Source organism: Pipistrellus hanaki (assembly GCF_964339955.1).
Source record: "Pipistrellus hanaki genome assembly, chromosome: X".
Taxonomy (NCBI): domain Eukaryota; kingdom Metazoa; phylum Chordata; class Mammalia; order Chiroptera; family Vespertilionidae; genus Pipistrellus; species Pipistrellus hanaki.
The window spans coordinates 46,917,356-46,941,359 of NC_140524.1; the positions used below are offsets into that span (position 1 = coordinate 46,917,356).

Here is a 24,004-nt window from a genome sequence, read left to right on the forward strand (position 1 = left end):
GTGGTTGCCACAAATCTGGCACTGAGTCATACTGGACATGCAGGACCAAGGCAGTCATTTTCTCCAGAAGAGATAGCCCCTCCTTCCAGTCTCCAAGCACCCAATAGAACCACACCCAGACTACACACTGAGTGGCACAAAGGATACAAAAAAAAAAAAAATTGAATAGTCCATGAGAGTCCGCAGGGACTGGCACAAAGAGAGGCCTTCAGTCCCAGCAACAGGAAACTGAGAAGCCAAAACAGTACAAAAGACTGGGATATTAAACCAGCCAAAGGAATAACACTTCACTTTTTCATTTTTATTTTATTTTATTAATATTTTGTTATCTCCTTTTTTCTTTATTTTCCTTTCTTCATTTGTTTCTTTATTTTCTTTTTTTTTCATATTACTTTTTCATCATTCTAATTTATTTTATATCCTATTTTTAATCAATTATTTTAAAACTTTTATTATTTTTTAAAATATATATTTTATTGATTTTTTACAGAGAGGAAGAGAGAGGGATAGAGAGTTAGAAACATCGATGAAAGAGAAACATCGACCAGCTGCCTCTTGCACACCCCCCACTGGGGGGATATGCCTGCAACCAAGGTACATGCCCTTGACCGGAATCGAACCCAGGACCTTTCAGTCCACAGGCCGGTGCTCTATCCACTGAGCCAAACCGGTTTGGGCCTTTTATTCTTTTTTTCTTCTCGTTCTCTTTCTTCTTATCCACTCATCCTCTTCCTACTTCCTCTACACTTAAGTGAGGTCCTCTGCATATTCATCCAATTCTTAAACTTAATTTCTGTATAAAATATTCTGCCCCCACCCTCTTTACTGGGAATTTGATGTTTGTATGTTTTGGGTTACCTGTTTGTTCTTTGGTGTTTTCTCCCCATATATATATATATTTTCCTTTTTCATCTTTTTCTTTTCTCTCATACCATTTTTTTCTTTCTTTGATATCATTTGTGCTCTCTTATCTCCCCTAATTCTCTTTTCTCTGGTGGTCACTTACATTGGGTTATTGATATCGTGAGTACATTCATGTTTTACTCCCTTTGTGTCATGTCATGTCAAGGAGAATTTTCCCTGTTTGGCCAATGTGGTAGAGAGTGAGCCACATAACCAGATACCCGGAGATTAGACTTCATCCATGAATGGGTCAATAACATTTCAGAGGCAACTACAGAGGCAAGAAGAAGGCGGCAGTGAGGAAGAGAATGTGAGGGAAGGAGAGAGCAAAAAGAGTAGTGTGTGGTCATGTGTGTGTGTGTGTGTGTGTGTGTGTGTGTGTGTGTGTGTGTGTGTGTGTGTGTATGTGAGGCACAGTTAGATCCTGCAGGATTTTCGGGGCGGGCTGACCAGGCTTTCCTAACCAGCAACCTCTACTACCACTGCAAACAGTCCCAGAGCAGCCAGCTCTTCCACAGAGCCCTTGCCATTTTGAATGGGAGAGCTGCTGGGACTGGGAACCCAGCCTCACCTCCAGCCAGGGTGCCCTCAGGTAACACCCAGGAGTCTACAGACACCCCCATCAGGGACATGCTGACTTAGCTGTGGTCCCACGGTCACTGAGACTCCAGCAATCCCGGGTGCAGTCTTCTGTGAGTTCCAAAGCTCACTCCCCTCTGAATGGCCCAATGCTTTAGCCCAGGGCACGGTGATCATGTGAACAGCAGCCACATGAGCAGCCTGCTTCCATCTGAGGAGCAGCAGCCCCAGGAGCAGCCTGCCCCAGGCCTAGGAGCGGAAGCCTCACATGGTGTGCCCCTATCTAAGGAACAACATCTGTGTGAGCAGCCCACCCCCCATTCAAGAAGCAGCAGCCACATGAGCAGCCAATCCCATCCAAGGACCAGCAGCCAGAGGCAGCCTGCACCCATCAGAGGAGCAGAAGCCATGCAAGCAGCCTTCCCCAATCCAAGGAGCAGCAGCCTCATGAGCATCCCACCCCTGTCTGAGGAGCAGGACCCATGCAAGCAGCTCACCCAGGTCCAAGGAGCAGCCTACCCCCACCCAAGGAGCAGCAACCACATGAACAGCCTGCCCATATCTGAGGAGGAGCATCCCTGCACAGCCTGCCCCCATCTGAGGAGCAGCAGCCACATAAGCAGCACACCCCCATTTGAGAAGCAGCAGCTGCGCAAGCAGCCCACCCCCATCCAAGGAGCAGCAGCCGAACACAACCCGCATCCATCCAAGGAGGAGAAACAATGGGCACAATTCACACCATTTAAGTAGCAGCAGCCTCATGAGCAGCCCACCTGTGTCCAAGGAGCAGCAGCTACATGAGCAGCCCACCCCTGACTGAGGAGAAGCAGCTGAATGAGAGCTCACCCCTGTATGAGGAGCAGCAACTAAGTGAACAACCTGTACCTGTCCGGGGAGCAGCAGCTCTGTGAGCAGCCCACCCCCATTCAAGGAGCAGCAGCTGCATGAGCAGCCCACCCTTATCTGAGGAACAGCCCACCCCCACCCAAGGAGCAGCAGCCCCGAGATCAGCCTGCCCCCATCTGTTCAGCAGCAGCTATGCAAGTGCCCCCTCCCATCCAAAAGGCAGCAGACTTGTGTGCAGGTAACCCTGTCCAATGAGTAGCAGACTCACAAACAGCTCACCCCCATCTGAGGAGCAGCAGTTCCACACGTGGCCCACACCCATTCAAGGAGCAGCAGCCATGTGAGCAGCCAGACCCCATCTGAGGAGCAGCAGCCCCATGAGCAGCTAAACCCCATCCATGGAGCTATAGCCATGGGCAGCCTGCACACATATGAGGAGCAGAAGCCCCTATCCAAGGAGCAGCCTCATGAATAGCCCATCCCATCTGAAGATCAGCAGCCCCCACAAGTAGCCTACCCTCATACGAGGAGCAGTGGCCCCATGAGTAGTCCAGCCCTGACCAAGAAGCCACGTGAGCTGCCTGCCCCCATCCAAGGAGCAGCAGCCTTGTGAGCAGCCCACAACCATCTGAGGAGCAGCAGCTTCATGAACATTCTGCCCATGCCAGCAAAAGGAGCCACTGACAACTGAGGAGCAGCTGCTGCCATAACCACACAGGGAGCAGCTGCCGCAATAGGAGCAACTTCCACCCAAGCTGCAGCCCCTGCATGACTCGACACCTAGATCCTTTGGTGAGAGCAAAAATGGGTAGACAAAGAAACCCCCAAAGGAAAGAAAAGAAGGAATCACCAGAAAAGCAGGTAGGTAAAATGTAGGCATGCAATATGTCAGGAAAAAGAGTTTAAAATAAGGGTCATATAGTTCATAAACCAGATGGATGAAAAAAATCAACAACTTATGTAAGAATCAAGAATAAATAAAGAGTGATATAGTTGCAGTAAAAAAAAAAAAAACATGGAAAGTTTCAACAGTAGACTAGGAGAGCAGAGGACTGAATTAGCGAATTAGTAGACAGGGAAGCAAAACACACACAAACTGAACTGCAATTGGAGAAAAAAAAGTTAAATGAAAGGAGGAGAGCCTAAGAGACCTTTGGTACAACATGAAATGAAACAACATACGAATAATAGGGTACAAGAATTACAGGAAGCAGAACAAGGGTTAGAAAACCTATTTGAAGAAATGATGTCAGAAAACTTCCCTGATGTGGGGAAGCAAAAAGTCACATAAGCTCAGAGAGTCCTAAACAAGATGAACGCAAAAAGATCCACACCAAGACACATCATAATTATGATGGCAAACATTCAGGACGAAGAGAGAATCTTAAAGGCAGCAACAGAGAGACAGAAAGTTACATACAAGGGATCTCCCATTAGACTATCAAGTGACACAGGCCAGAAAAGAATGGAAGGAAATTTACAAAGTGATACAAATCAAGGGACTGAATCCAAGAATACTCTATCCAGCAAGGCTATCATTAAAAAATGAAGTGGAAATAAGGAGCTTCACAGACAAAAAATAAATAAATAAAGCCTAAGGGAGTTTATCACTACTAAGCCAGCAATTCAAGAAATGCTAAAAGGACTGGTGTAAAAAGAAGAAATAAAAAGGTAAGAAGGACTCGCATCGATGTTTCTAACTCTCTATCTCTCTCCCTTCCTCTCTGTACAAAATCAATAAAAAAAAATATTAAAAAAAAAAAAAAGGTAAGAAGGAACACAGGCACAACACATGAAAATGGCTACAAACAAGTACCTTTTAATAATAACTTTAAACATAAATGGACTAAATTCTCCAATCAAAAGACAGAGTGGTTGAATGAAAAAAAACACACACACATGACCCATATATATGATGTTTACAAGAGACCCACCTCTGAAAAAGAGATTCACAGAGACTGAAAATGAAGAGATGAAAAAACATCTTTCAGGCAAATGGAAATGAAAAAAAGTTGGTATAGCAGTACTTATATCTGATAAAATAGACTTCAAAGTGAAGGCCATAACAAGAGATAAGGAAGGCCACTTCATAATTATATAATTATAAAGGGATTGATACAACAAGAGGATATAACCCTCACAAATATGAATGTGCCCAATTCAGGACAACCCAAATACATTAAAAAAAAATCTCCTGGAAGAAATCAAGGTAGAGAAAAAAAACACACAATACAATCATAGTAGGGAATTTAATATACCACTGACATCACTGATAAATCCTCTAGACAAAAAAATCAGCAAAGGAATAGCAATTCTAAATGACTCACAAATTCAGATGGACCTAATTGACATCTTCAGAGCATTTCACCCCAAAGCCGTGGAATATATGTTCTTCTCAAGTGGACATGGAATATTTTCTAAAACAGACCACATATTGGGAACAAGCAAAGTCTCCCAAAACAAAAGAAGATTAAAATCATATCAAGCATCTTCCCAGACCACAATGGCATAATATTAAAAATAAACTACAATAAAAACATCCCAAAAAACTCAAACACTTGGAAGCTGAACAGTGTGCTATTAAACAATGATTGCATTACTGAGATCAGAGAAGAAATTAAAAACATCCAAGAAACTAATGACAATAAAAACACAACAATCTAAAATCTATGGAACACAATGAAAGCCATCCTGAGAGGGAAGTTTATAGCTCTACAGGTCTACCTGGGAAAAAAAAGAAAAAAAAAATGGTATTAAATCATCTAACTCAACAACTCTAAGAAATTAGAAGGATAGCAACAAGAAAAGCCCACAGTGAACAGAAGGAAGGAAATAATAAAGACCAGAGCAAAAATGAATGGCATAGAGACCAAATTAAATTTAAATAAATAAAGAAAGAAAGAAAGAAATCACTAAAACCAAGAGCTGGTTCTTTGAAAGGATAAACAAAATTGATGAACCTCCAGACAGGCTCACCAAGAAGCAAATAAAGAGGACACAAATAAACAAAGTCAGAAATGAAATAGGCGAAATAACAATAGACTCTACAAATATAAGAAGGATTATTAAAAAGTACTATGAACAAGTCTGTTATAAAAAACTAGCCATCCTGGGGGAAATGGACTTATTCCTATAAAAACACAACCTTCCAAAACTCACTCAGGAAGATTCTAAAAATCTCAATAGGCTGATAACTATGGAAGAAATTGAAGCAGTCATCAAAAAGCTTCCGTTGGGATTAGAATCCGAGCTGCAGAGAGTTTAGGAACGCTGGTCAATTACCTTATTCAGGCAATGGACCTATATCTGTGCTACAAGAATACAACATATGTCGACATTACCAGACCAAGAAGTTTTCAAATATCCCCAAATCAAAGAAAACGGTCAGAAAATTTATAAAAATTAACTGGAATATCTCATCATAGTGAAATTTTTTCATCAAAAAGAAGAAAAAGGAAGAAAGGATGGTAGGAAGGAAGGAAATAAATAAATGAGGCTGCAGCCATAGAGCCTCTCTGAGGCCTGGAAAAACACACAGCGGGGAGGTCCATCGAGCAGCTGAGACGCCCGGATCGGCGCAGACACGCGGATACAAGGCAGTTCTTCAGTCACCCACGGAAAGGTCAGAGTTTGCGGGGACAGCCTGAGGGATCGGGGTCCACGGCGCAGGCAGCTACGGTAGCCGGGGAGCTCCGGCCCCTCCCCCACTGTAGCCGGGAGCGCGCACTACTGCCCTCCGAACGGCACCCAAAGAAGGCTGCAGCGACACCTAGTGCTGGGTTTGACGTAATCCTCCCCAGAAGCGGGACTTTTTTTAAAACGCCAGGGGTCACGGGACAGAGTGTTAAGAATCGCGGCTGTTTCACCAAGGGCGGAACATCTGGACTCCTTGGTGCCTGATCCCCTTCACCCCCTTGCGTCTGAATACTAGGGAAGGACTGCCCAGTTGGGCATATCCAGGGAAATTGCAGGGGGAAATTGCCTTCCTGGAAACAAGGGATCAGAGCCAGAAGAGATAGTCTGGGAGCCAGCTGGCACTCTGCCAGCTAGAGCCATAGAGAAAGAAGGCCAGAGCAACCAAAAGGACTGGGAGGTCAAACCAGTAACACTGACACCTAAGAGCTGAATTACAAACTGCCTTTTTTTTTTCTCTTCTTTTCTTTTATCTCTTAATTAATCAAAAATAAATGGACACAAATAACTAAGATATAGCCTACTTAAAATTAAGGATTACAAATCAGAGGTGCAGTGGAATGCTGGGAACTGCAAGACTGTCTGGTCCGATAATCAGGCGTGCCAAATACATTAACAGAGGAAGTGAATGACCACTACTGGACATTTTTATGCTAATTTTATTATTCTTTATTTTATTTTCATTTTTTACATCTTTTATTTAATCTTCATTTTTTATATCTTTTACTTAAGAAAGGATTTTTTTTCTTTTTTCCTTACTTGATTTTACCTTTTCAATTATTACATTTCTCAATCTCTATCATCACTATTACTACTGCTATTTTGCAATTTTTTTAAAAATTTTTTATTTATTTATTTTTTTTCTCTCTCTAGGACCATTTTATTTTTTCTTTATTTTACATTGGGAGTAACCTTCATTCTATTTTAATCTCTACTATAGCATCATTCAACCCTATCTCAACTCAACCTTTACACTATCACTTTCTTACTAAACTTTACCCTTTAGTCTACAGTTTATCCTATCCCTTTCCGGCTTTAGTTTTTCCTCTATTCTCTCTGTATACCCCCTGCTAAAGCTCTCACTATACTTATAGACCTAAGTTCCAACCCCTGATCCAAGTGTATAAATGCCAATCTCTGCACTGTATTAACTAGTTAAAAAAAAAAAAAAAAATCCGTTCTCCCCTCTATCCTTTTTGCATTGTATGTGTGAAGGTTGATTATTGTGAATTTTTATGCCTTTTAGTGAAATTGTTATGCTTATTCCTGTATTGTTATTGTTGCTTTGTATTTTTTTTAAATCCTCTGTTTTTGTTTGTTTCTTTTACTTCTGTATATCATAGCCTTACTTAATAATAGTGGATATTGTAGTTTGTATTAATCTCCAAGTATTGTTACTGGCATTGGCTGGGTCCAGAGGTTTTTCTATGGCAATTTTCTCCACATATATATAGTTTGTTTCCCATTTCTCTTTTAGTTTGCTTCTTCTCTCTCTTTCTCTCTCTCTCTCTCCCTTTTCTTTTTTTTCCCTGTTTTCCAACTTAATTTTGTCATTACTTTTTTTTCCTTCTTCTTCTTTTTCTATCTCTTTATCCCTCTTTTTTTTTTAATTTACCTAATTTTTTTTTAATTTTAATTTAATTTAATTTTTTTAATTTTTCTTTATTTTATTTTTACCTTTATTCCTTCTCTCCTATCCCCTAAGTTGCTTTTCTCTAGTGGTCACCTTTATTAGAGGTTATTAATATTGTAAATACATTCCGGTTAAGTGCCTCTTGTGTTGTACCTGGTAGTGTTGTATTTTGTACCTCAAAATCAACGCAGGAGAAGGAATACCACATAACCAGACATCCTGAAAAGAGAGGCCATGGGGAGACAAAAACATAGTCCGCACGTGAAAGAAAAGCAGGCATCACCAGAAAAGGAAGTAAACGAGCCAGAGGTAAGCAGCCTGCCAGAGCAAGAATTCAGAATAATGATCATAGCATGGCTAAAAAGAATGGAAGAGAAATTTGACAATAACCAAGAAGAAATAAGGAAGAACCATGAGGAATTGAAGAAGAACCTTGAGGAATTGAAGAAGAACCAAGAAGAAATGAAAAATGACATTGCTACCATGAAGAACTCAATAGAAAGCATCAAGAGTAGACTAGATGAAGCAGAAGACCGTATCAGTGAGCTAGAAGATAAGATGGAAAAAAATACCCAAGTAGAGCAACTTCTAGAAAAAAAGATTAAAAAGCAGGAGGAGAGCCTACGGGAGCTTTGGGACAATACAAAACAAAATAATATTCGAATAATTGGGGTTCCAGAAGGAAAGGAAACTGAGGTAGACATGGAAAAAGTATTTCAAGAAATAATGACAGAAAACTTTCCTGAGATAGAGAAGAAAAAACCAACACAAATCCAAGATGCTCGCAAAGTCCCAAGCAAAATAAATCCCAGAAGACAGATGCCAAGGCACATTATAATTAAATTGGCAAACAACAACGACAAAGTAAGAATCTTAAAAGCAGCCAGAGAGAGACAGAAAGTGACATACAAAGGAACCCCCATCAGACTAGCAACTGATTTCTCAACAGAAACATATCAGGCCAGAAGGGAATGGGATGAAATATACAAAGTCATGCAAAGGAAGGGTCTGAATCCAAGAATACTGTACCCAGCAAGGCTATCAATCAAAATTGAAGGGGAAATCAGGAGCTTCACAGACAAAAAAAGACTGAAGTAATTTATCTCCACCAAACCAGCAATGCAAGAAATGCTAAAGGGTCTACTGTAAAAATAAAGAAATAGGAAGTAAAGAAGGAACACGGGTATACAATAAAAATGGCGTCAAATGAGTACCTATCAATAATAACCTTAAATGGAAATGGATTAAATGCTCCAATCTAAAGACATAGGGTAACACATTGGATAAGAAAACAAGACCCATAAATCTGTTGTCTACAAAAAATCCAACTCAGAAAAAAAGATGCACACAGACTGAGGGTGAAGGGATGGAAAAAAGTTTTCAAGGCAAATGGAAATGAAAAAAAAAAAGCTGGGGTAGCAATACTTATATCTGACAAATTAGATCTCAGAGTGAAGGACATAACAAGAGATAATGAAGGCCACTTCATAATACTAAAGGGAACAATCCAACAAGAAGAAATAACCCTGGTAAATATATATGCACCCAATACAGGAGCAACCAAATACATAAAAAAACTGCTGAAGGACATTAAGAGAGAGATTAATAGCAATACAATCATAGTAGGAGATTTTAATACCCCACTGTCACCCTTCGACAAATCATCTAAACAAAAAATCAGCAAAGAAATATCAATCCTAAATGACTCACTAGACCAGATGGAATTAATTGACATCTTCAGAACATTCCACCCCAAAGCCACAGAATATACATTCTTCTCAAGTGCACATGGGACATTCTCAAAGATAGACCACATTTTGGGACACAGGCAAAGTCTCTTAAAATTCAAGAAGATAGAAATCATATCAAGCATCTTCTCCGATCATAATGGCATAAAACTGGAAATTAACTACAATAAAAATAATCCAAAGAAATCAAACACATGGAGACTAAATAGCATGCTATTAAACAAGGACTGGGTTACCAGAGAAATCAAGGAAGAAATTAAAAACATCCTGGAAACAAATGACAATGAAAACACAACAATCCAAAATCTATGGGACACAGCAAAAGCAGTTTTGAGAGGGAAGTTCATATCCTTACAAGCCTATTGCAAAAAAACTAGAAAAAAGGCTAACAAGTGATCTAACTCTACAACTCAAAGAGTTAGAAAAAGAGCAACAAGAAAAGCCCAGTGTAAGCAGAAGGAAGGAAATAACAAAAATCAGAGCACAGATAAACGACATAGAGACCAAAGAAACAATACACAAGATCAACAAAACCAAGAGCTGGTTCTTTGAAAAGATAAACAAGATAGATGGACCTCTAGCAAGGCTAACCAAGAAACAAAGAGAGAGGACCCAAATAAACAAAATCAGAAATGAAAGAGGTGAAATAACAACAGACCCCACCGAAATACAACGGATTGTTACTAAACACTACGAACAACTCTATTCCAACAAACTGAACAACCTGGAGGAAATGGACATATTCCTATAAAAATGCACACTTCCAAAACTCAATCAGGAAGGATCTAAAAATCTCAATAGACCAGTGACATGGGAAGAAATTGAAACAGTCATCAAAAAGCTTCCAACAAACAAAAGCCCAGGGCCAGATGGCTTCACAGGAGAGTTTTACCAAACATTCAAGGAAGAACTAAAACCTATCCTCCTCAGACTATTCCAAAAAATTCAAGAGGAAGGAACACTTCCAAACTCCTTCTATGAAGCCAGCATCACCCTAATACCAAAACCAGATAAAGACAACTCAATGAAAGAGAATTACAGGCCAATATCCCTCATGAACATAGATGCCAAAATCCTCAACAAAATTCTAGCAAATCGACTCCAGAAGAACATCACAAAGATCATACACCATGACCATGTAGGATTTATTCCAGGAATGCAAGGATGGTACAATATCCGCAAATCAATAAATGTGATACATCACATTAACAAATTGAAAGATAAAAATCATATAGTCATATCAATTGATGCAGAAAAAGCATTTGATAAAATCCAACACCCTTTCCTGATAAAAACTCTTAACAAGGTGGGAGTACAAGGATCATACCTCAACATAATAAAAGCTATTTATGATAAACCCACAGCCAACATTATACTCAATGGGCAAAAACTAAAACCATTCCCTCTACGAACAGGAACAAGACAGGGATGCCCACTCTCACCACTCCTTTTTGACATAGTACTGGAAGTACTAGCCATTGCAATTAGACAAGAGGAGGAAATAAAAGGCATCCAAATTGGAAAAGAAGAAGTAAAGTTATCCTTATTTGCAGATGACATGATATTGTACATAAAAAACCCAAAGGACTCCATTAAAAAACTAATTGACTTAATAAATGAATTTGGCAATGTAGCAGGATACAAAATTAACGCCAAGAAATCCATGGCATTTCTATACACCAACAGTGAAACTACAGAAACAGAGGCTAAAAAAGCAATTCCATTTACCATCGCACCAAAAAAATTAAGATACCGAGGAATAAATTTAACTAAGGAAGTAAAGGGCCTATATGCAGAAAACTACACGACACTGAAAAAAGAGATAGAGGATGATGTAAGGAGATGGAAGAACATACCATGTTCATGGATTGGTAGAATCAACATCATCAAAATGTCCATACTTCCTAAAGCAATCTATAGGTTCAATGCACTCCCCATTAAAATACCAACGGCATATTTCACTGACCTAGAAAGAACTCTCCAAAAGTTCATTTGGAACAATAAAAGACCCCGAATAGCCACAGCAATCCTGAGAAAGAAGGGTAAAGTAGGAGGGATCTCAATACCAGACTTCAAACTATATTACAAAGCCACGGTTCTCAAAACAGCCTGGTACTGGCACAAGAACAGACATATAGATCAATGGAATAGAATCGAGAACCCAGATATCAACCCAAATCAATATGCTCAATTAATATTTGACAAAGGAGGCACGAATATACAATGGAGTCAAGACAGTCTCTTCAATAAATGGTGTTGGGAAAATTGGACAGACACATGCAAAAGAATGAAACTAGATCACCAACTTACACCATTCACAAAAATAAACTCAAAATGGATACAGGACTTAAACATCAGACGGGAAACCATAAAAATACTAGAGGCATCCACAGGCAGCAAAATCTCAGACGTATGCCAAAAGAACTTCTTCACCGATACTGCCCCTAGAGCAATGGAAGCTAAAGAGAAAATAAACAAATGGGACTATATCAAAATAAAAAGCTTTTTTACGGCAAAAGAAACCATCGACAAAACAACAAGAAAGCCTACGGTGTGGGAGAATATATTTGCAAATAATACCACTGATAAAGGTTTAATCTCCAACATTTACAGACAGCTTATACAACTAAATAAAAGGAAGATGAATGATCCAATTAAAAAATGGGCAATGGACCTAAATAGAATATTTTCAAAAGAAGACAGAAGGAAGGCCAAAAGGCACATGAAAACATGCTCAAAGTCACTAATTGTCCGAGAGGTGCAAATCAAAACAACAATGCGTTACCATCTCACACCTGTCAGAATGGCCAACATCAACAAATCAACAAACGACAATTGTTGGCGAGGTTGTGGAGAAAAAGGAACCCTCGTGCACTGCTGGTGGGAATGCAGACTGGTGCAACCACTGTGGAGAACAGTGTGGAGTTAACTCAAAAAACTGAAAATGGAACTCCCATTTGACCCAGTAATCCCACTCCTAGGAATATATCCCAAGAAACTAGAAACACCAATCAGAAAGGATATATGCACCCCTATGTTCATAGCAGCACAATCTACAATAGCCAGAATTTGGAAACAGCCTAGGTGCCCGTCAGCAGATGATTGGATCCAAAAACTATGGTACATCTACACAATGGAATACTATGCTGCCATTAAAAAAGAAGGAATTCTCATCATTTGCAGCAACCTGGATGGAATTGGAGAACATCATGCTGAGTGAAATAAGCCAATCAATGAAAGAGAAACACCACATGACCCCACTCATTTGTGGATAATAAAGATCATTATAAACTGATGAACCAAAAGATAGATATATTGATAGAGACAGTAAAGCAAAAAGCATATTGTCAAATTACAGCGGGGAGGGGAGGAGGATCTGGGGGAGATAATAGATCAACCGAAGGACTTGTATACATGCATATAAGTACAACCAATGGACATAAAACTCTGGGGAGGGAGAGGATGTGTGGCAGGGAGGGAGGGGGGCAAAAAAAATCAAAAAAATATGTAAAAAATAAATATAATCTTCAACCTTAAAAAAATAAATAAATAAATAAAAATTTCATCCACTGGAAAAAAAAAAAAAAGCTTCCGTCAAACAAAAGGCCAGGGCCAGACGGCTTCATAGGGGAGTTTTACCAAACATTCAAGGAAGAACTAAAACCTATCCTCCTCAGACTATTCCAGATTTCAAGAGGAAGGAACACTTTGTAGCTCCTTTAATGAAACCAGCATTACTCTAATACCAAAACCAGATAAAGACAACACAATGAAAGAGAATTACAGGCCAATATCCCTCATGAAAATAGATGCCAAAATCCTCAACAAAATTCTAGCAAATTAAATCCAGCATTACATCAGAAAGTTAATTCACCATGACTAAGTAGGACTTATTCCAGGGTTGCAAGGAAGTTACAATCTCAGTAAATCAATAAATGTGATATTTCACATAAAAAAAATTGAGAGAAAAAAATTCACATAGTCATATCAATTAATGCAGAAAAAGCATTTGACAAAATCCAACATCCTTTCTTGATACAAACCCTCAGCAAAATGGGAATAGAGGATTCATACCTTAACATAGTATTAGCCTTATATGACAAACCTAAAGCCAATATCATGCTCAATGGGAAAAAAAACTAAAACCATTTCACCTAAGAACAGGAATGAGACAGGGATGCCCACTTTCACCACTCCTGTTCCACATAGTTCTAGAAGTGCTATCCATAGCAATTAGACAATAAGAAAAACGAAAAGGTATTCAAATTAGAAAAGAAGACAAAACTGTCATTATTTGCAGATGACATGATACTGTATATAGAAAACCCTAAATACTCCTTAAACATTTATTAGACTTCATAAATGAATTCAGCAATGTGCAGGAAACAAAATTATCGCCAAGAAATCTATAGCATTTCTATACACCAATAGTGAACTTACAAAGAGACTAAAACAACAATCCCATTTACCATCGCACCAAAAAAAAAAATTAAGAAACCCAGGAATAAACTTAACTAAGGAGGTAAAAGCCTGTACCTGGAAAACTAAAAGACACTGAAAAAAGAGACAGAGGAAGACATAAACAGATGGAAGAACATACCGTGAATAGCTGCAGCAACCCTGAAAAAGAACAAAGTAGGAGGGATCTCAATGCCAGATATCAAGCTGTATTACAAAGCCACTGTTCTCAAAACTGCCTGGTATTGGCACAAGAACAGACATATACATCAATGGAATAGAAATCAACCCAATCTGCTGAAACCGGTTTGGCTCAGTGGATAAAGCATCGACCTGCAGACTGAAAGGTCCCAGGTTCAATTCTGGTCAAGGGCATGTACATTGGTGCAGGCACATCCCCAGTAGGGGGTGTGCAAGAGGCAGCTGATTGATGTTTCTAGTTTTCTATCCCTCTCTCTTCCTCTCTGTAAAAATTCAATAAAATATATTTTTAAATAAATAAATAAATAAATAAATAAACTCAATCCACTAAGTTCAATTACTATTTGACATAGGAGGCAATAATACACAATGGAGTCAAGACAGTCCCTTCAATAAATGGTGCTGGGAAAATTGGGCAGATACATGCAAAAAAAAAAAAAAAAAGGATACTAGACCACCAACTTAAACCATACACAAAAATAAACTCAAAATGGATCAATGACTTAAATATAAGATGGGAAACAATAAGAACATTAGAGGAATCCAAAGACAGCAAAATCTCAGACAATGCCAAAGCAATTTCTTCACCAATACAGCTCCAACAGTAATGGAAACTAAAGAGAAAATAAACAAATGGGACTACATCAAAATAGGAAGCTTTTGTATAGAAAAAGAAACCATCAACAAAACAACAAGAAAGCCTACTGTATGGGAGAACATATTTGCAAATGTTATCACTGATAAAGGTTTAATCTCCAACATCTACAGGCAACATATACAACTTAACAAAAGGAAGATAAACAACCCAATCAAAAAATAGGCAACAGACCTAAATAGATTCTTTTTGAAAGAGGACAGAACTAAGGCCAAGAGACACATGAAAACCTGCTCGAAGTCACTAATCATCAGAGAGGCACAAATAAAAATGACAATGCTGATTGATGTTTCTCTCTCATCTATGTTTCTGGCTCTCTGTCCCTCTCCCTTCCTCTCTGTGAAAAATCAATAAAATATATATATTTTTAAAAAGACAATGCGGTACCATCTCACCCCTGTCACAATGGCTATCATCAACAAATCAACAAATGACAAGTGCTGGTGAGAATGCGGAGAAAAAGGAACACTCGTGCACTGCTGGTGGGAATGCAGACTGGTGCAAGCCACTGTGGAAAACAGTATGGAGTTTCCTCAAAAAAACTAAAAATGGAACTCCCATTTGACCCAGTGAACCCACTTCTAGGAATATATCCCAAGAAATTAAAAACACCATTCAAAAAGGATATATGCGCTGAAACCGGTTTGGCTCAATGGATGGAGTGTCGGCCTGTGGACTGAAAGGTCCCGGGTTCGATTCCAGTCAGGGGCACGTACCTTGGTTGCGGGCACATCCCCAGTGGGGGGTGTGCAAGAGGCAGCTGGTCGATGTTTCTCTCTCATCGACGTTTCTAGCTCTCTGTCCCTCTCAATTCCTCTCTGTGTAAAATCAATAAAATATATATTTTTTAAAAAGGATATATGCACCCCTATGTTGATAGCAGCACAATTTACCATAGATAAGATTTAGAAACAGCCTAAGTGTCCATCAGCAGATGAATGGATTAAAAACTGTGGTATATCTACACAATGGAATACTACGTTTTGGTAAAAAAGAAAGAATTCTTACCAATTGCAATAGCATGGATGGAACTAGAGAGTATTATACTAAATGAAATAAGTCATTCAGAAAAAAATAAATATCACATGATCTCACTCATTTATGGAATGTAATGAACAACATAAACTGATGAACAAAAACAGATTCATAGACAGAGAAGCATCAATTGGACTGTCAAAACTCAGAGGGAAGGTAGGGGAGGGTGTCAGTAAGGCAGAGAGATCAACCAAAGGACTTGTATGCATGCACATAAGCCTAACCAATGGACACAGACACCAGGGGAGTAAGGGCATGAGTAGGAGGTGGGGAACAATGGGGTGATAAGGACACATATGTAATACCTTAATAAAGAAAAAAAATGTTTAAATGAATAAAAATGGCTACAGACAAGTACCTATCAATAATAACTTTAAGCATAAATGGATTAAATGTTCCAATCAAAAGACATAGAGTGGCTGAATGGATAAGAAAACATGACCCAAATATATGCTGTCTATAAGAGAGCCACTTCAGAACAAGGGACTCCCACAGACTGAAAGTGAAGACACGGAAAAATATTATTCAGGCAAATGAAAATGAAAAAAAAAAAAAAAAAAAAAAAAGCTGAGTTAGCAATACTTATATCTGACAAAATAGACCTCAAAGTGAAGGCCAAAACAAAAGATAAGAAAAACCACTTCATAATATTATACTAAAGGGCTCAACTACAACAAGAGGATATATCTCTGTTAAACACATATGCACCCAATGTAGGAACACCCAAATACAAAAAAAAACAAAAAAAACAAAAAAAAAAAACCCACAACCACTTCTGGAAGATGTCAAGGGAGAGATTAGCAGTAATACAACCATGGTAGGAGATTTCAATACCCGATTGACATCACTGGATAAATCCTCTAGACAAAAATAAATAAATAAATAAATAAATAAATAAATCAGCAAAAAAACAGCAATCATAAACAACTCACTAGATCAGAAGGACATTTCACCCCAAAGCTACAAAATATACATTCTTCTCAAGTGCACATGAGACATTTTCAAAGATAGACCACATATTGGGACACAGGCAAAGTCTCTTTAAATTCAAAAGGTCTGAAATTACATCAAGCATCTTCTCAAATCACAATGGCATATTAGAAAACAACTATAATAAAAACAAAAAAAAAATTCAAACACTTTGAGGGTACATAGCATGTTATTAAATAACCAGAGGCCTAGTGCACAAAATCCGTGCACTCGGGGTTGGGTGGCAGGAACTCTCAGCCTGGCCTGCACCCTCTCACAGACCAGGAGCTGTCAGTTGGACATCCTTAGTGCTTCTGCAGAGGTGGGAAAGGCACCTGCCACTGCCACTGCGCTTGCCAGCCATGAGCCTAGCTTCTGACTTAGCAGCACTTCACCTGTGGAAGTTCACTGACCACCATGGGGCAGCTCCTGTATTGAGTATCTGCCCCCTGATGGTCAGTGTGCATCATAGTGACCAGTCATTCCACCATTCAGTTGATTTTCATATTAGCCTTTTATTATATAGAACGATTGAGTTATCGAAGTGATCAAAGAAGAAATTAGAAACATCCTGGAGACAAAGGACAATGAAAACACAACAGTCCTGAGTTTATTGAAAGCAGTCCTCAGATGGATGTTCATAGCATTACAAGCCTACCTCAAAAAAACAAAAACAAAAATCTGGTAATAAATTATCTAACTCTACAAATTAATGAATTAGAAAGAGAGCAACAAGAAAATCCCAGAGAGAGCAGACAGAGGGACATAATAAAAATTAGAGTGGAAATAAATGACATAGAGACAAAAAAAAATGATCAATGAAACTAGTAGTTGGTTCTTTGAAAGGATAAACAAAATTGAGGAACCTCTTCCCAGACTCACCATGAAGCAAAAGGAGAGGAACCAAATAAACAAAATCAGAAATGAAAGAGGTGAAATAACAACAAACCCTAAAGAAAAACCAAGGATTGTAAAAAAAATATATTAGAAACTCTATTCCAACAACCTGGTCAGCCAAGAATAAATAAACATATGTCTAGAAAAATAAGACCTTGCAAAACTCAATCAGGAAGAATAAAAAAAAAAAAAAATCTGACTAGGCTGATAACTATGGAGGAAATTGAAGCACTAGTAAAACAACTTACAGCCCTGGGTCAGAAGGTTTCATAGGGGAGTTCTTCCAAACGTTCAAAGAAGAACTAAAACCTATCCTCTTCAGACTATTCCAAAAAAAATCAAGAGGAAGAAACACTTGAAAGTTCTTTCTATGAAGCTACCATTACTCTAACCTCAAAACCAGATAAATATATTACAAAGAAAGAGAATTACAGGCCAATATCTCTGATGAACATGGATGATAAAATTCTCAACAAAATCCTAGCAATTTGGTTCCAACATTATATTAGAAAGATCATACACCATGACCATATGGTATATATTCTAGGGATGCAAGGATGGTACAATATCCCCAAATCAATAAACGTAATATATCACATTAAAAAATTGAGAGAAAAATCACATAATCATATCCATTGATGCAGAAAAAGCATTTGACAAAATCCAACACCCTTAGAGGGATCATATCTCAACATAATGGGCAAAATCTCAACATAATGGGCAACATAATGGGCAAAATCTAAAACCATTTCCCCTAAGAACAGGAACAAGACAAGGATGCCCACTTTCACAACATCTGTTCAACACAGTACTGGAAGTGCTAGCCATAAGCCATCAGACAAGAAGAAGAAATAAAAGGCATACAAATGGGGAAATAAGAAGTAAAACTGTCATTATTCAAAGATGGCATGATATTGCACATAGAAAACCCTAAAAACTCCATAAAAAAAAAACCAAGTAGATTTAATAAATGAATTCATTAATGTAGTAGGATACAAAATTAATACCCAGAAATTTGTAGCTTTTCTATACACCAATAATGAACTCACAGAAAGAGAAAAAAATCCCATTTACAATTGCACCAAAAAAATTAAAATACCTAGAAATAAACTTAAAGAAGTAAAAGACATGCAATCAGAAAAACAATAGGACATTGAAAAAAGAGGTAGATGAAGACATACTGAAATGGAAGAATATACCATGTTCATGGATTGGTAGAATCAACATCATTAAAATATCCACACTACACAAATAAATCTATAGATTTAATGAAATACCCATGAAAATATCAATGGCACCTTTCACAGACCTAGAACAAACTCTCCAAAACTTCACATGGAATTAAAAAAAAAATAGCCCCAGCAATCTTGAGAAAGAAGAACAAAGTTGGAGGGATCACAATACCAAATATCAAGCAATATTACAAAGCCACTCTTCACAAAACTACCTGGTGTTGGCACAAGAACAGACATATAGAGCAGTGGAACAGAACAGAGAACCCAGAAATTGACCCAAGCCATTATGCTCAATTAACATTTGACAAAGAGGCAAGAGCATACAATGGAGTCAAGATAGTCTCTTCAATAAATGGACAGATACATGCAAAAAAAAATGAAACTAGACCACCAACTTACACCATACATAAAAATAAACTCAAAATAGATAAAGGACTTAAACATAAGATGAGAAGCCATAAAAATCTTAGAAGAATCCATAGGCAGCAAAATGTCAGACATATGTCGTAGCAATATCTTTATCAATATAGCCCCTAGGGCAATGGAAACAAAGGATAAAATAAATAAATGGACTACATCAAAATAAAAATCTTCTGCACATCAAAAGAAACCATTGACAAAACAAGAAAGCCCACTGCATGGGAGAACGTATTTGCCAATGTTATATACAATAAGGGTCTTATATCCAAAATTTATAGGAAACTCGTACATCCTATCAAAAAAAAGATAAGCAATCCAATAAAAAAAAATGGGCAAAGGACTTAAATAGATACTTTTCAAAAGTGGCCATATATAAGGCCAAGAAACATAGGAAAACATACTCAAGGTCACTAATCATCTGAGAAATGCAAATCAAAATAACAGTGACATACTATCTCACAACTGTTAGAATAACTATCATCAACAAACCGGTAAACGACAAATGCTGGTGAGGATGCAGAGAAAAAGGAACCCTCGTGTACTGCTGGTGGGAAGGCAGACTAGTGCTGCTACTGTGGAAAACAATAAGGAGTGTCCTCAAAAAATTAAAAATGGAACTCCCATTTGTCCCAGTGAATCCAATTCTATGAATATATCCCAAGAAAGCAGAAACACGAATCAGAAAGGACAAATGTACCACTATGTTCATAGCAGTACAATATACCATATCTAAGATTTGGAAACAACCTAAGTGCCCCTAAGCAGATGAGTGGATTAAAAAAAAACAGCGGTACAGCCAAAACCGGTTTGGTTCAGTGGATGGAGTGTTGGCCTGCGGACTGAAAGGTACCAAGTTCGATTCTGGTCAAGGGCATGTACCTTGGTTTCGGGCACGTCCCCAGTAGGGGGTGTGCAAGAGGCAGCTGATCGATGTTTCTCTTTCATTGATGTTTTTAACTCTCTATCCCTCTCTCTTCCTCTCTGTGAAAAATCAATAAAATATATATTTTTTAAAAACAGCGGTATATCTACACAATGGAATACTATGCTGCAGTAAAAAAGAAGGAATCCTTACCATTTGTAACAGCATGGATTGACATGGAGAGCATTATGAGAGCTAAGTGAAATAAGCCAGTTAGAGGAAGATAAATATCACATGATCTCACTCATTTATGGAATATAATGAAAAATATAAACTGATGAACAAAAATAGAGCCATAGATGGAGAAGCATCAAACAGACTGTCAAACTTCAGAGGGAATGCAGGGGAGGGAGGATAAGAGATCAACCAGAGAAACCAAGATGGCTGCATAGGTAAACACCTAAATTGCTGCCTCACAAAAAAATTTCAAAACTACAACTAAAAGACAAAAACCTCTCACCCAGAACCACAGGAAAGCTGGCTGAGTGGAAGTTCTACAACTAGAAGGAAAGAGAAAAGAGCATTGAGAAGTGCACAAGTACTGAAAAGCTGATGTATGGAGGCGTGCGAATGGGCTGGTGATGGGCAATTGGATGTGCTGCTTTTTATCAACCCAAAGGGAGACAAGTTCCCAATTACTCTGAAGTCCAGTTTCTGGGGAGACACTGGGGACTCAAACTCCTACGGGGAGAAGCTAGATTGTCAGCCATAGGGTCAAAAAGTGAGGTTTACTTTCCTGCAGGGGTGCAGCAAGCAATCATTGTTTACTGCGCTAGGGTGCAAGACTCGGGGACTTGGAAACACTAACACACAGAGAAGGCTGACTGACATCCATCGCTGTTTACCATGCCCTAGCCTAGTGACTCCCTGAGACCCCATCCTGCACAATCTACAAACCCACCCAAGCTCCACACAGCAGCTTTTGCATATAAATGGCCTGCCCTATCACAGCTTAACCAAACAAACTGCAGCTGCGTTCAGACAACTCCAAAACCTCCAATCCCCAAGCAAAGAGAAGAAAACTGTAGTTCTCACTATAGCTCCTGCTGGGTGGCCTCAGACAGTAGCTGATCTGTACCTGTTGGAAATCCAGAAGCTAGTGTATCTAGTGGTCTGTGTGAGATGACACCAGATTTCAACTACTCTTATAAAGCAGACTTAGTGAGCACCAAAGCCCCACTGAAACAAGTCCTGTCCCATAAGCATGTTTCCAGCACAGCAATTATTCCATTATAGACACAGCAGGTCCTCACAGCCAATTGGCCTGGAGGTCAATTCCTCCCAGTGACACCAACAACAATCAAGACTTAACTACAAAAAGGCTGTAGACACAGTCCACAAAGGGGTGCACCAAGAGTGTCCACCTCAGGTAACTGGGAGGCTGACCCACTTAACCATATAGGACACCTTAACACACAAAGCCACGCTACCAACTCAGGGAAGCTGTGAAAATGCCAAGACAAGGAAACAGATCACAAACCAAAGAAATGGAGGACAACAAGTGACTGGATATAGAGTTCAAAACCACGGTTATAAGGTTTTTCAATAATTTCCTAGAAAAGGCCAATAAAATAAACGAGACCTATGAGGACATGAAAATGGATCAACTAGAAATAAAGAATACATTGTCTGAAATAAAAAATATTATACAGAGTCCTAAAAACAGAAAGGAAGATTGCAAAAATCAAGTCAAAGATTTGGAACACAAAGAGCCAGAGGACAATCCTTCACAGAAGGAAGAAGACAAGAGAATCCAGAAAGTTGAAGATAGTGTAAGAAACCTCTGGGACAACTTCAAGTGAACCAACATCATAATTATGGGTGTCCCAGAAGATGAGAGAGAGCAAGATACCAAAAACATATTGAAAGAAATAGTGACAGAAAACTTCCCCCACCTGGTGAAAGAAATAGACTTACAAGTCCAGGAAGCGCACAGTACCCCAAACAAAAGGAATCCAAAGAGGACCACACCAAGACACATCATAATTAAAATCCCAAGAGCAAAAGACAAAGAGAGAATATTAAAAGCAGCAAGAGAAAAGCAGGTAGTTACCTATAAAGGAGCACCCATACGATTGTCAGCTGATTTCTCAATAGAAACCATGCAGGCCAGATGGGAATGGCAAGAAATATTCAAGGTGATGAATAGCAAGAACCTACAGCCAAAAATACTCTACCCAGCAAAGCTATCACTCAGAATGGAATGCCAGATAAATAAAATTTTTAAAAAAGTTAAAGGAGTTCATCACCGCCAAACCAGAATTATATAAATTGCTGAAGGAGAGTCTTTAGGAAGATGAAGAAGATAAAGATAAAAATTATGAACAACAAATATGTAATTATCAACAAGTGAATCTAAAAACCAAGGGAATTAAAAAACCTGATGAACAATATTAACTGTTGAATATAATAGAATCAGAGGTATGGAAGGGGAATGGACTGACGATTCTCGGGGAAAAGGGGAGTGCAGGGGTGCGGGAAGAGACTGAACATAAACTGTGCACCTATGGATGAGGACAATGGGGGGTGGGAAAAGGGCAGAGGGTAGAATGGGAACCTGGTGGAGGGGAGCAATGGAGGGAGAAAAAATGAGGAACATTTGTAATAATATGAACAATAAGGATTTATTAAAAAAAAAATTAAGAAGAAGAAGAAGACTCTTACTTACTTTAACACCTGTGCAACTGTATTTGGTCCAAACCATTCGCCGATTGACTTTCCTTCTCCTACACCCATTTGCGCTGTTTTTATGTGGAAAAAAATTAACATGTTAGCAAAAAGCCTCCCAGCATGCCACAATTCCAACTTTCTGCATAAATAAACAGGTGGACAATTTAGTGGAGCCACATAGAAGGCAGGGGACAATAAGAGCAGGTACAGGCATTGTCTTTAAACCACTGATGTGACCTTACCCATTTGATGGATAGAGTAGCAACAGTCTTTCCTATCTAAGAAGCACTGTAGGATCCGCTGGTATTCTTTGGGTTGTTCTTTTTGTTTCTCCCAGTTCCAGTCTTTTAGGAACAAAAAGAGTTAAGTTATTGTTATAGTTTCTTATTACTTCTCTGAACTCTTATTGTAACCATGAGGTTAAGGACAACAAAGAAGTTATATCTTAATGGCAGGAATGACCAACTTAGAACATTCCTAAATAACTTCAATTTTGATAACAAAGGCATCTGGAAACTGATTACTTTTAAAGACTCAATAGGTGTAAAGTAAAAGCAAAACAAGAAGTTGACCAAGAAATTGACTTAGTCCCAGGGCTAGAGGTGGGTAAATATTACATGAAAACAGTCTCATAAAGGCCTTTATCGTCAGCTACTCAGTGACCAGGGGATCACACAAAACCTAGCAATATATCTGTATATTACCCAGATGCCAGTGTCTCATCACCATACAGACAGCAATGACTTTGTCCTTATAATTTGGCAGCATTACTAAAAGGGTTTCATGGGGGAAATGCTATTCTGACACACAACAGTTCATAGGGGAATATACAAAATTCAGAGCTAAGGAAGCTTTTAAAAATTGCATGCTGCCAATTTTAAAGATTTAAAAAGTCCACACTGAGATTTGCAAAAACAAATACCTTTGCTATCAGTTTTCAAGGTTTCCTTATGACCAAAACCAAAATAATCACATCTGTAGGGATTCCATCCATGACTTAGGTACAACCCCCCAATATTACCGAGGACAACTGCAAAAAACCTGCCATAATCACTGCTATGGACAGGATGCACTGCTCCCATCCCTCAGCTCCAGGAACTCTGTCTAATGGGACAGAATTCTGAGGCTAGGTTTGCTTCT

At 38.7% G+C, this 24,004-nt stretch overlaps 1 protein-coding gene across 4 annotated transcripts in view; it reads right to left on the reverse strand.

Annotated features, from left to right (window-relative positions):
- ATG4A (autophagy related 4A cysteine peptidase) overlaps positions 1–24,004 on the reverse strand; it is an 88,392-nt gene that overhangs the window by 19,080 nt on the left and 45,308 nt on the right. For 2 of the 4 annotated variants that reach the window (XM_084870485.1, XM_084870486.1), the window contains 2 exons: positions 23,107–23,208; positions 22,863–22,935 (listed from right to left, as the gene is read on the reverse strand). The exons of the other annotated variants lie outside the window; for them this stretch is intronic. In XM_084870485.1, the coding sequence (XP_084726611.1) occupies positions 22,863–22,935; positions 23,107–23,208 (175 nt within the window). The remainder of the gene's footprint in view (positions 1–22,862; positions 22,936–23,106; positions 23,209–24,004) is intronic. 4 annotated transcript variants of the gene reach the window in all.